The 14,549-nt window shown below is 37.3% G+C and overlaps 1 protein-coding gene across 1 annotated transcript in view; it reads right to left on the reverse strand.

Annotated features, from left to right (window-relative positions):
- Window positions 1-1,071: 1,071 nt before the first annotated feature.
- KATNA1 (katanin catalytic subunit A1) overlaps window positions 1,072-14,549 on the reverse strand; it is a 38,366-nt gene continuing 24,888 nt past the window's right edge. The window contains exons 5-11 of the mRNA XM_057739913.1: window positions 10,384-10,505; window positions 8,937-9,042; window positions 7,895-8,053; window positions 2,950-3,076; window positions 2,316-2,450; window positions 1,819-1,945; window positions 1,072-1,342 (exon numbers count right to left, since the gene is read on the reverse strand). Of these exons, the coding sequence (XP_057595896.1) occupies window positions 1,144-1,342; window positions 1,819-1,945; window positions 2,316-2,450; window positions 2,950-3,076; window positions 7,895-8,053; window positions 8,937-9,042; window positions 10,384-10,505 (975 nt within the window). The 3' untranslated portion in view covers window positions 1,072-1,143. The remainder of the gene's footprint in view (window positions 1,343-1,818; window positions 1,946-2,315; window positions 2,451-2,949; window positions 3,077-7,894; window positions 8,054-8,936; window positions 9,043-10,383; window positions 10,506-14,549) is intronic.

The following is a 14,549-nucleotide window of genomic DNA, read 5'->3' on the forward strand; positions in this document are numbered from 1 at the left end:
TGATGTTTCATTCTGCCTACCTGTTTTTAATAAGGAATAACAGCCCTGTGTAATATACTATCTCCATATTATAGACGAATAAGTAATAGTATGCGGTTTACAATTTGATCCTAAAGTCACCCAGCTAATAACACTTTAGTTTTTTATTCCTCACTCTCTAAATTGCTACAAATCACCTTTCTAACTTTAAATGATGACGGTCTTATTTCATCCATTAAGCATAAGCTTGTAGATTCCAGTGAAAACAATGTAGGAGGCTTTTGTTGGAGAGTGTAGGCTTTACAGTCAGCAATTCCCACTCTGACTTCTCTCCTTAGCTGGGAGGCTTGGGACCATGGCATACTCAGTCTTCTTGAGGCTGTTTCCTATGGTTGGGATGCTCCAGTGTTTTTTCTTAAAGTAATTATAAACAGAAGTCTTACCTAAAATTTTATACCATTAACCTTTATTTCATTTACTTGCGCCATTAACTACTACATATTTTAATTATGCTTTGTATCCATGAGTGATGGGTTAATGAGTTTCACTGGAGTACAGTGAGCAGCACAGGCTTAAAAGTATCTACTTGCCTACAGTGCAGCCTCTTACCTATCAGAGTATAGTCAGGCAGGCAAGGCTGTATATAGATGTATTTTTTTTTCCTTTTAAATGCACAGTAAAATGAAGGGCCTTTAAAGCTCTCTCGGGACGAGGAGGGAAGTTACGGTAACACCAGGCAGGAAGGAAAGCACACTGGGTGTGGTCCATGCATCAACTGGCTACTTGTAAAAAACGTTCAGGAATTATCAGTTATCCACTGGCACCTATGGAGCTACAGCCAGTCTTATTCTTTAGAAGGAAAGGCAGCCGCAGGCAGTGGAAGAGAAGATGATATACTCTGATGTGTAGATAAGACAGTTTTCCAAGTTAAGTAATAGTATTTGTGCTATAACATACGTTGTCAGTGAAAGAGAAATACAGTAATGCTAAAGTGAAACAAATTTGCTCATAACTTTAAAAAACTGCCTTTATTCAGAATCATACTTTTCCCACTCTTACCATTATGAAAGTTTAAAAAAATATAGCGCTTGGTGCAATGAAATACTACATTTAATTATTATTCAAACACTTAAATGCAGGTTTCTCACAGTTTCCGTGTGAGATTTAGCATGATCCAAACTCAAATATCCATTTCTCATATCTTTCAATGTCTGCAGCAGATACCGACTTAGAAACCTTTTTTAAAGCCATTTCAAAATCCTCCATAGTTGTAGGCATGTGCATTTCTTCTCTTGAAAGATTTCTGATTTCTTCTGGGGTCAAACCTTCAATACGCCTTCTCATTGCCATCAAGGATGCATCCCTGGGTTTTAAATTAAAAAAGCAAAAACAAAAAATGACAAAATGATCTTTTGGTTGAATAAAAACCTGTGAACAGAAAATTTTTTCCATGCATATATTATTCTGTAATTATCTTACTACATATACATATGTAGTAGTGCACAGAATCCAGTACTGGACTACAAGGCCGTTTTTGAGTTGGTTTTTTTAGCAGTTAAATGTGAGCAAAAAGCCCAGGAAGAAGTAAAAGGATATAATAAGAAAGCAACTGAATTTTATGAAAAGTGTACCATAAAATAAAGAATAAGCATCACAGAGACAGGAGAGAGCCTGTTAGTCAACACTAACTTAATACCAAAACTTATGTCTCTGGCTATATTATAATATGGATCTTTATCTTAATTCAGCATAAAAACTTCATAATAAAAGTTTATACCCACAAAAACCTGTGCTTCCAAAAAAAGAAAAAAACACCTATGCTTCCAGAATAATTCATACCTGCACACATTGGTAATGTCCGCACCTGAATAACCTTCCATGTTTTCTGCTATACTTGCAAGGTCAACATCATCAGCCAATTCCAGCTCACGCAGACTTATTCGTAATAGTTCCTCCCTGCCTTTAGCTATTGGTAGAAACAAATTTAAAAATATAAGCCTTCAACATATGCAATGTTTTATTTTTCTCTAGTCTACTTTGAGAAGTTGTTTTTCCAATTCTTAGAGCTCATTTGTTTAAAAATTTTAAGAGCTATTTCTCACTGAATTTATTTTAAAATTTTAATTAATTTTAATATTTTTAATCGAAGTATTTCATTGAATTTTAAATTTCCTAGTATCAAGGCTTTAGGCTCCAGATACAGCCAAACCAGTTAAAATAAAGACAGACATCCTACGTTTGTCTTTTAAAGGGAAGTTATTTAATACCAAATTTTTAAATTCCTAAGCAAAACTACGTAAAAGTTAACGTGAGTTTTCCAATTCAAATGAAGATACCTGATGGTAATGGAATATAGATCCTTTTTTCAAGACGTCGTCTTAAAGCCTCATCAATATCCCAGGGAAAATTAGTAGCTGCCAGAACCATAACCATTTTGGAAGGGTCATCATTTTCAGAAGCACCTCCAACACCTTGAGGAAGGGTAAGAACACAGTAAACAAATACAAAACAAAGCTCAACTACTTAAAGATCATCAAGTATTTATATTTAGCACAACATTAAAAGCAGTGTAATCATCAAATCTACCTAAGACTTACAAAGCTAACTGGTACATACGTGAATTTGTGGTCCAAGAAAAAGACTTTTTGTAGTATGCAAAAAATATGACTCAAAACAGATTTCATCAAAAGACTAGTTCAGCACAACTACACAGCAATTTTTAAAATTCTTCAAAACCATACATATCCCACTCTACGGCCAATTTATCTGCATTTGTTTCAATTTCATGGCTAAAAATGAGATCAGTGTGTATGACAAGGGGTGCCCTGTGAATGAACAGCCACAATTTCTGGTGTGTCACCACTGTCAGCGTACCCAATTTACTGCTGTCGACCTCCAGGACCTAGTCGCCAGCCCCGGGTTAGCACTATGAGTACAGCTTAGTCAGCTCATGCACATATACTCGCATACCATCCATCTGAACCAGCAGCTCGGCCTTCACCCTTCTGCTTGCCTCGTGCTCCTCAGAGGTCCCTCTGCGACTACAAATGGAATCTATCTCATCAATAAATATGGTGGCTGGAGAATAAAATCGAGCCTAAAGGAAGAAACCATGCAACACCAGGTTTTTATTTCATTTAAACGTAATCTATAGTTTAGCAATTAGAAAACAGCTGAGGAGCCTGCCACACTGTGCATCTCTCCCTCTTGTCCTAATACTGGGGAGAGAGGATAGAATTGGAACAGCTAAAATATAGCTTCTAATAAATATAAACTTACCATATACTTGATTATTATATGGCAATTTTTTATACTATTCAACACTATAACTGATTATATTCAATAGGTATTTGTTTATGAGTCATATAAATACAGGATTATCCTGTACACGACAATGATATGGAAAACAACGGTGGGGAGACATTTACAGACACTGATAAGTGTCCTAAAGTTCTAGAAAAATTTTTGTTAAAGAGAACCATTACCTTAAATAAGATCAAATAATTCCCTCTAAGGAATTCTAATTAAATTTTCATTTTTCATTTAACTAATACAAGTACAGCTGAGCCCTGAACAACTTATGTTTGAATTGCATGGGTCCACTCATATGTGGATATTTTTCAATAGTAAATTCTACAGTACTACACAGTCTGTGGTTGGTTGATCCGAGGATGTAGAGGAACCGTGGATACAGAGGGCTGACTATAAGTTATATGCAGATTAACCTTCAGGTTGCTCAAGGGTCAAATGATTTTTAACCTCTTAAGCTGTCAATCAGAAAAGTCAATTTAAATGGCTTCAATTATTTTTTTTGAGATAAAATTCATATACCATAAAATTCACCATTTAAATCATTTTAAAGTGACAATTCAGTATTTCGTATATTAACAATGTTGTGTAACCATCATCACTATCAAATTCCAGAACATTTTCATTGCCCCCCCAAAATAACCCATATTTCTCTCCCCCAGTCCCTGGTAATCACTAATCTATTTCCTGTCTTTATGCATTTGCCTATTCTGGACACTTCAAACAAATGGGATCATATAATAAGTGGCCTTTTGTGTCTGCCTTCTTTCATTTAGCATGTTTTCAATGTTTATCTATATTGTAGCATGTACAATACGTCATTCTTTTTTATGGCTGAATAATATCCCCCAAGTTTATTTTTTGTACTTTAAATGCATTTCTTCCCCAAACCAAAGGGGAGACTGATCCATTAACTAATAGATCTAGTGAAGTATTAATCTAGTAAATAGCTGTGTAGGACAATAGTATCACCGTTTCTTACGGCGACTGAAGAAGCACTTAATTTTATTTATTTTTTGTTGTTTTTTTGTTTTTAGTAGACTTTATTTTCTTTTATTGGCATATAGTTGATAAGCATTTTATTATAGTAACTGTTTATTGCTAATCATTTTTTAAGCGAAATATCTAAACTTACAGAATCACTGCACAAGGAAGCTTAAACCTAAATGATAGCAAAGATTTCTCAAAACAGAGCTTAAGTGATCAAATAGCATTTTAAAGGTTCTTCTAAAAATAGAAGCCCACAATAGCAAGTGAACATTACAGACTTGGGCATGCAATTGTACTGGGTCCATCAATTCTTTGGGACCATGAGGTTACAATTCAGTATCCTCTAAGAGGCTATTAACTGTTGAAAGCACTGTGCTTCCAAAGTAAAGATTTAGTCTTAGTCTGCTCACTTGGAAAATCCTAATATTTAAATATCACTTTCTTTTCTAGTTAAAAACTTGAATTTTAAGCGATCTATTCCCTCCAAAGGGATAATAATAATAATAATAATAATAATAATAATAAGGGATAATACATTTTCAATAAGGTATCCTTACATGGATTTTAAATACTAGGTACAAATATTTTTGCACTTTCTTTTCAAGAAACAGACCAGGGGGGTGGGGGTGGGGGGCAGGGATGGAGAAACTGGACGGAGGGAAAGAAAGAAAAAAGCAAACATGCAAGAAAATTTATAACTGAAATTCTAGCTAGCAACCATCTACCAACAGAATCAAGGACAAAAAATTAAATTATAATTGAAATTCTAGTTAGCAACCATCTACCAACAGAATCAATGACAAAAATTAAATTTTAAGCAAAAACTACTAGTTTGAGTCTTCCCAAATGCTGAGGATATGCAGAAAGGTCTGACTTAAAACAGAGGCTATGTGGCACATTTAAAATTGGCTTCGGATGACCAGGAAAGTACTGTAGAGAGATCTGGAGAGGACACCAATTGTTTCTGCCTGCACAGCACCCCTTTTTCTGATGAGAAAAGCTCTTTTTTATTTGCAAATCGTCTCTTTCTCATTCTTTTTGTTTGTTTTTTTGTTTTGTTTTTGTCTTTCTCTTTCTCATTCTTATTCCATTATTTCAAGAGAGGCCAACTTTGTCCAGGAGGGTCCAGGCATAAGCATGTGACTCAGAAGAGACCAAACATTCACCTCTGGAATTTTGCTGGAACAACTGAGAAATGAGGGCTAATTCTCAGGGGTTACCAGAGGACAACAAAAATAAGGCCCAAGCCTCTGCTGGCTATCTTAGTCACCATACGGAGCTGCCAATGGGTCAAAGACAATCCAGAGGTGAAAAGAGCCAAATGTTCAGAGGGAAACAATTCCCAAGGACATCTGAATTGTTGGATCCTGCTAGACCTAAAAATCTAAACAATTCCCAGTTATATCACCCAATATATTATTCTTTTTGCTTAAACTCATTTGATTAGATTTCTGACACCTGAAAATGAAAGTTCCTGATAATATAACAAAAATTATACAATCAAGTTTTTATATGTGTTTGTTACCATGTCATATGAAAAACCCTGGACAGATTTTAATAATATTTAAGTGGCCTTATTCAAAATACAGGCCTTGAGGCATGTTCACTTTGAGAAATTCTGGGTGAGGGGCACTCAAGAGAGAGGCAGTCAAGCTGGTTTCAAATGAGCTGTAACCAAAGTTCAGAAAGGCAGAAGCTCCAAACTGCAGGCACTGGTTTGTGACGGAGCCACTGCTCAAGTGGGCAGCTCACAGTAGCACACTCCAGATAAGCAAGGATTTATTTAAAGATGGTTAAGATTTTCCTAGGCAATACCAGGGAAGCCAGTAAAAACTAAGTTTTTTTTATATGTCTTTACAAACAGCACTGTAAAAAAAACCCTGCAAATTACCACTTTGTAAGAGGTTTTCCCTCATAGAAGAAAAGTCCTTTCCCCTTAATATAAAATGCTACATTAAAAAAATAATCAAATAACTCAAACAGTAACAGTTAATATTTATGAGTCCCTATGAGTCAGGCTCTGTATTAAGCAGTTTACATGTATTGGCTGATTTCACCCTCCAAACATTATAGAGGTAGGTCCTAAATTATCATCCTCTTCTTATAGACAAAGCCAACTAAGGGTCAGGAGAGGAATTTTCCCACAGTTAGCCATCTAGGAAAGTGACAGAAATGGGATCTAAACCCAGGCCACCTGACTCCAAAGACTCCACACTTAGCCATTCACCCTATTTAGCTTACATTTTAAAAAGGCCTAGTTATTCTGTAATACTGGCAATATAATTTTTCCCCTGAAGCAAATGACAAGCGAATTTTTCAAAATGATCTGAGGTTTTCCATTAGATTCCTATTGTGGGATGGACTATTAATAACCCATAAGAACCTGTCAGAATGTACATCCTGCCTTATGAATTACCAAAGTTGAAGGAGAAAGGAAATGGGAATTGAAACAGGAAGAAGCCCTTACAGAAAATGGATACCATGAAATTGTGATTGTGAGGGTTTTTGTTTTGTTTTATTCTGAACCTAGGAAGGAAGAGCTGGTATAATACTAGCTTGGTCATCTAAGGTTTTGTTCGCTATGACTAGGAATGTAAATCTTTGTCACTATCTATATAATAAACATAACTCTATCCTCATAACGACACAATTTCTTAAATGAGGTAAGATGGAAGTAGTAAGTGAAACAAAGTCTGAAGTCTAAAAAGCTATTGAATTCAACCCAAACACTCAACCAGAACATTTCTTCTCCTGATAACTCATATGAGTGGCAGTGGAAGAAGGAAAAAGAAACTCAAAGTTAGACGCAAAGAACTTAATCCAAAAACTGGGTCATTAAATTCAGAGTATTTGATACAGTTAATAGATTGGAGGTAATCTCAGTTCCACATCTACTTATGATTTTCACCTTTTCTCATTATTGTTCTAATTCTGCATTTACTATATTATAACTAAGCCTGATTTAAAAGACATAGTGGACTTCCTAGGTGGCGCAGTGTTTAAGAATCTGCCTGCCAATGCAGGGGACACAGGTTCGAGCCCTGCCCCAGGAAGATCCCACATGCCGGAGCAACTAAGCCCATGTGCCACAACTATTGAGCCTGTGCTCTAGAGCCCGTGAGCCACAACTATTGAGCCCATGTGCTGCAACTACTGAAGCCCATGTGCCTAGAGCCCGTGCTCTGCAACGAGAAGCCCACGCACCACAATGAAGAGTAGCCCCCACTCTCAGCAACTAGAGAAAGCCCGTGTGCAGCAACGAAGACCCAACACAGCCAATAAAAAAATAATAAATCCAATAAATAAATAAATTTTAAAAAAATAAATAAAAGACATAGTAATTTCACATTCCTATTGCAGATTAGAAATGCAGATCCCATAATGTGAGCATATCCATAAACTAACAAGACAGCCCTTCCTCCAGAGAAAAGGAGTCAAAGAGAAATGCAAGTTATTCATGTTAATATTGAATAAAAATTTTCTAGCTTCAAGGGCACAGGAATCACACTCTGGGCACAAGCGCATCCTGCCTAGCAATTCTACACACTGGAGTTAGTTACAACTCACTCTCTCCCCTTCTAGAGGTAAAGAATCATTAGTTGTCTCAAATACTCACCATTTCGAACAGAAGACGAACAAGCTTCTCAGACTCTCCTCTGTATTTGGAAGTCAGAGTTGATGAAGAGACGTTGAAGAACGTTGTCTTGCATTCCGTAGCTACTGCTTTAGCAAGAAGGGTCTTTCCTGTGCCAGGTGGGCCAACCATCAACACTCCCTGTTGGGAATATAACAGCATCAGCAAAGGATTAATCTGCCATTATTCTAATTCACAAGAACTCCATTACTAAGGATCAATTTTCAACCAAATTACACATAATATTAAGACAAGTAAAAGACAAACAGAAGGATACTGTAACACAAATTTACTTTTTCCATTACAAAAGTAAGGTAACTACTACACATTATTAAAAATTTGGAACTAAGAGTTGAGAAAAAATATAATCAATATTATAGTACTAATATAATATCATACCCTAACACAGGTACCATTAGTATCTGGATATATTTCCTGCTAGTCTTTTTGCTCAAACAAATTGGTAATATTTTTTTTTTTTACATAGTTGTACTGAAAGTATGTCGACAGTTTTGTATCTTGCTTATCACTTAACATTTCAAGAATTTTTAAAAATAAGTACAGAGTTCGCCATTAGCACATTTCCCAAACGCAAGAGTTTTTTGGACAGTCTCTTTTCAGATCAGCACATGACTTTTAAAAAGCACTCATTAGATGTAGATATAGCTTATTAATTTCTTAAGAACAATTCCAAGAAATACAGATATAACTTCTGCAACACAACATGTAAGATGGAGTATTTTTGCATTAGGCTACTTGTTCATATTTGCAAATATAAGCTCCTTATAAATCTGCTACATGTTCAACTTTCCGAAGATCACCTTGTATTTACTTCTTATTCTGGACACCTTACAATAGCTTTTGGTCTAAACAAAGTTCTGAATAACACAATATAGTTTTTATTTTAAAGTTTTCTCTACCTGCTCTATCTCCTCCCACTTCCCCCAAGACAGATCAATACTGGCTTTCTATAGCATTGCATCTGCCATCTGCTTTCACAATGCCGTTACAGAAATAAACTTACTTTCCATGGTCTCCTAATGCCTTTAAAGAATTCTGGCATCCACATTGGTAACACCACAGCTTCCTTAAGCAACTTTTTAGCTTCTACTAAATCAGCAATATCATCCCTAAAAGAGAAGATATTTTATCAATAACCTTAGATCACATATTTAACTCTATGTAGTCATTCTTGAGAGTCACTGAAAGTATATGATCTTATGTTGCTCACAGAATGCTAAGCTTCTTAATAGGCACTAGTGAAATAACACACTGTGGTGAGGCCTGCCACGCCTATCCGTATATAGAAAGAGCACAACCTGAATCTTCAATTCTTGGCAGTAATGATTTTCAGCTTGGTGAATGAGAACACAGGTCTATAGGCCTACTCTTTAAGTATTACGCCATCTCATTTTAAATGTCTGTTTTCAAAATGCTCATTCCATAAATTCCATGACTTAGAAATAATGAGCCCATTAAAAAAACCATAAAGAATAAAAAGGGCATAAAGCAGACACAGGTTGCAATACTGCTGCTGCTTTGCCCCCAACACTCTCAAGAGGTAAACACCAAGATTAAAGAGTATCATAGAGATTGCTGTGAAGTCACCTCCAACCTCCACCTCTAGAAAACTACTATACTACAACAACCCGTACACATGGCATATTATGACATGATAATATTTTAAAATATCCCCAAAACTATACCTAAAAATAAAGTTTTAACAAAATATATATAACAGAATGTGCCTGTGGGAAAGGGAGCTTTATAACGTGATAAATAATAGTTCTTCAATTAGATATAACATTTATTTTTCAATTAAAAAATTTTTTATTGAAGTATATTTGATTTACAATGTTGTATTAGTTTCAGGTGTACAGCAGGGTGATTCAGTTAGACATACATACATATCTATTTTTTTTCAGATTCTTTTCCCTTATAGGTTATTACAAAATATTGTGTAGTTCCCTGTGCTATACAGTGGGCCCTTGTTGGTTATCTATTCTACATATAGCAGTGTGTATATGTTAATCCCAAACTCCTAATTTATCCCTTAGATATAATATTAATAAAGCTGAGAACCCCTGCTCTAAGTGATAGGATATAAAAGCAGCATACATTGTACAACTCTAAAGATAACAAGCAATACACATGCATAAGAACGACTGCCATTTTACCACTACAGGATGTCCCAAAATATGCCATTGCTGTGATCTTCTTCCCATTCTGTGTGTAGGATTTTTTACTTAATAAATAAAAATTTTATTATTATTTATTTCATTAAATTTAAAAACCTCAGACAAAAACTGGTACAGCCTGAACCAAAGTGAAGTTTTTTCTTATGTGTCATGCTCACGTTGTACGTCCTAGAGTTTCATCCTCAAGGACTGATCTTCAGTGCACACCCACGCATTGCTCCATTTTCTGTTCCAAAAAGCAACTCTCGATTATTCTCTTGTGATATAACTTACCATCGAACATTGGGATTCTGAGAAATTATATCTCTTTCCAAAGCTTCTACTAAGTCCTTATCATATCCAGTACTATCAAATTTATTTGTCTCTGGTTCTGTTACTGCAGCAGGTGATTTGTTCTACACAAATAGAGAAAAAAAACAAGAGCTTTTGACTGACTCAAAAATTATATTTTGTTTATGAGTCAAAAGCAAAGACTGGACTCAAGTGACACTTTTTAAAAAGCTAAAATAATAGTACAAGTAATAAAGACAGAATCAAAGACTGTAAGTCATCCCTCTACATCAACATCAGAGTTTCATACTGAATTCTTATTTTTACATAAAAGTAGAACCACAGTGCATAAGAAAAATAAAAATATTATGCATATGAACAGACAATAGTAAAAATTAATATTGAGATAAACTGTGGTCACTAGTGAATATTAAGATATATATGACATTTATCTCAAAGCTTTAGAAGAGATAGTTTTAAAGATACATGGTTTATTTAGCTAAGATTATTCAATCTTTAACACCTACTCAGTCCCCACTGACGCTCCTAAAATCTCTGCTCACTATTGCTACATCCCTCCAAGAGACACCTCAGTCCTTAGAAGAGATTCCATCCCATCCTCTGTGATAACAGTCATTAGAGCCACAAGCTGCACACTAAAGCACTCCAAGGCACAATGGCAAACTCACAGAGCAATGCAGGATATTTCAAATTTCTGAGGAAAACAAAAACGTGTTTAAACACTGGGTGAACTACCAGCTAGAGTTAATTCAGTTTCTACATTAAGACTGCTACATCCCTTTCAGTAAGGCCATATTTTTGTGAAGCTGGGTTTTTGGCAGTTGCTGTGATGAACTATATACTGGGAAAAATCAACGTGGAAGAGGGATGAGAGTGGAATGCCCACTCTGACTCCAAGGTCTGAGAAAGTGTGCAGTGTCCAAAAGGCGATGTCGGGACATAAACAGTTGTTTGAACTTAGCTTCATAAATGGATGGGTATTCTCTTTGTCCTAGAGGTGCTGTGAAAAAACTGCTGAGATACTCATTAATTTTATGAGCCAAGAACATTTATGAAACTTTATACTGGTGTAAATAATCATTTACTTAGTCTTATACTAGGATTGTCACCCCATCTCTGAAATCGGTAACATTTTTTTGCCCGTAACATGATAATTTCTCTGTCACTGGTGCTGTCTAAAGTCAGTATTAATGTCTAGACTCCACCAATATTTACGATATTCAGTCTTATACTAAGTGACCAAATAAGCACCTGTCTCACAGTTTACATATTTAGTATCCAATAGTAACATTAAAGATTCAAGGAAGGTATTGTGTAACACTTATAGAGATTATCTTTTCTTCTAAGTATTTATGAAGTTGTTATTCACTCACAGATACTTACCAAGAAATCTATTCTGTGCAAGCAGCCGTGGGGGACAGAAAGAAGACACTCTCCCTGACTATTTAGAACTTACACTGCAAGCCCAGGAAAACACAAATATAAGCCACTTCCTATCAATAGTTCTCACTTTGTTTTCTCCCAGAAAACACAGTGCTGAGGGAATGTTTGCAGACAAAACAAAACAAATTTCAGCTAGGCAGAAAGAAAAAGCAATTCTATAATAAGTCAGCCAAGGGGAGCTATGGAATTTCAGAATTTTGACGTTTCTAAGGGAAAATATTAACAATTACTAGGAGGTAAAACAAAGCATTAGAGACGTTAAAAAGAAGGTAGGGGACTTCCTTGGTGGCACAGTGGTTGAAGAATCCACCTGCAGTGCAGGAGACACAGATTCGATCCTGGTCCGATCCCACATGCTGCGGAGCAACTAAACCCGTGAGCCACAACAACTGAGCCCGTGTGTCACAACTACTGAAGCCTGCTTGCCTAGAGCCCGTGCTCCGCAACAAGGGAAGCCACCACACTGAGAAGCCTGTGCATTGCAATGAAGAGCAGCCCCCGCTCGCCACAACTAGAGAAAGCCTGTGTGCAGCAACGAAGACCTAATGCAGTCAAAAAATAAGCATTTTAGGGAAAAAAAAAGGTAGACTCCTTTTTGCTGCTAAAAATAAATTTGACATAAATTTGACAACTTAGAGAATCAAGATGGCGGAGTACGAGGACGTGCGCTCACTCCCTCTTGCAAGAGCACCGGAATTACAACTAAATGCTGAACAATCATTGAGAGAAAGACACTGGAACTCAACAAAAAAAACACCCCACATCCAGAGACAAAGGAGAAGCCACAATGAGACGGTAGGAGGGGTGCAATCGCATTAAAATCAAATCCCATAAATGCTGGGTGGTGACTCACAAGCTGGAGAACAGTTATACCACAGAAGTCCTGAGGGTTCTGAGCCCCACATCAGGCTTCCTAACCTGGGGGTCCAGCAACAGGAGGAGAAATCCCCAGAGAATCGGACTTTGAAAGCCAGCTGGATTTGATTGCAGGACCTCCACAGGACTGGGGGAAACTGAGACTCCACTCTTAGAGGGCACACAAAAAAGTGTGCTCACCAGGACCCAGGGCGAGAGAGCAGGGACCCCACAGGAGACTGAACCAGACCTACCTACTGGTGTTGGACAGTTGCCTGCAGAGGTGGGGGGCAGCTGTGGCTCACGGAGGAGACAGGGGCACTGGCGGCAGGGGTTCTGAGCAGTGCTCATTGGCATGAGCCCTCCCAGAGTCCACTATTAGCCCCACCAAAGAGCCTGTAAGCCCCAGTGCTGGGTCGCCTCAGGCCAAAGGACCACCAGGGTGGGAACACAGTCCCACCCATTGGCAGACAAGCAGACTAAAGTGTCACTGAGCTCCACCCACCAATTCGGATTAAAGTTTTACTGAGCTCCGCCCACCCAGCCCAACCCACCATCAGTCCCTCCCATCAGGAAGCACCCAGGAGCCTCCTAGACAGCTTCCTGCACAAGAGGCCAGACAGCAGAATCAAGGAGTATCAGCAGTATTTCATCTTGTGGAACTGAAAACCACAGCCACATAAAGATACAGAAAATGAAAAGGCAAAAAAGACTTTGTACCAGATGAAGGGACAAGATAAAAATACCAGAAAAACAACTAAATGAAGAGGAGATAGGAACTCTTCCGTAAAAAGAATTCAGAATAATGATGGTGAAGATGATCCAGGACTTTGAAAAAAGACTGGATGCAAAGATCGAAAAGTTGCAAGAAAAGTTTACCAAAGACCTAGAAGAATTAAAGAACAAACAGAGACATGCAACACAATAACTGAAAAGAAAAATACACTAGAAGGAACCAATAGCAGGTTAACTGAGGCAGAAGAGCGAGTAAGTGACCTGGAAGACAGAACGGTGATAATCACTGATGCAGAAAAGAATAAAGAAAAAAGAATGAAAAGAACTGAAGACAGCCTAAGGTACCTCTGGGACAATGTTAAATGCACCAACATTCACATTATAGGGGTCCCAGAAGGAGAAGAGAGAGAGAAAGGACCCGAGAAAATACTGGAAGAGGTTATAGTTGAAAACTTCCCTAACATGGGAAAGGAAACAGCTGCCCAAGTCCAGGAAACACAGATTCCCAGGCAGGATAAACCTAAGGAGAAACACGCCAAGACATACAGTAGTCAAATTGACAAAAATTAAAGACACAGAAAAGTTATTAAAAGCAACAAGGGAAAAACGACAAATAACATACAAGGGAATTCCCATAAGGGTAACAGCTGATTTCTCAGCAGAAACTCTGCAAGCCAGAAGGGAGTGGCATGACATACTTCAAGTGATGAAAGGGAAGACCCTACAACCAAGAATACTCTGTCCAACAAGGATCTCATTCAGATTCGATGGAGAAATCAAAAGCTTTACAGACAAGCAACAGCTAAGAGAATTCAGCACCACCAAACCGGCCCTACAACAAATGCTAAAGGAACTTCCCTAAGCGGGAAACATAAGAGAAGAGAAGGACCTACAAAAACAAAAACAAAACAATTAAGAAAATGGTAATAGGAACATACACATCGATAATTACCTTGAATGTAAATGGACTAAATGCACCAACCAGAAGACACAGACTGGCTGAATGGATACAAAAACAAGACCCATATATATGCTGTCTCGAAGAGACCCACTTCAGGCCTAGGCACACATACAGACTGAAAGTGAGGGTATGGAAAAAGATATTTCATGCAAAT

The sequence above is a fragment of the Hippopotamus amphibius genome, chromosome 6, assembly GCF_030028045.1.
Source record: "Hippopotamus amphibius kiboko isolate mHipAmp2 chromosome 6, mHipAmp2.hap2, whole genome shotgun sequence".
NCBI lineage: Eukaryota > Metazoa > Chordata > Mammalia > Artiodactyla > Hippopotamidae > Hippopotamus > Hippopotamus amphibius.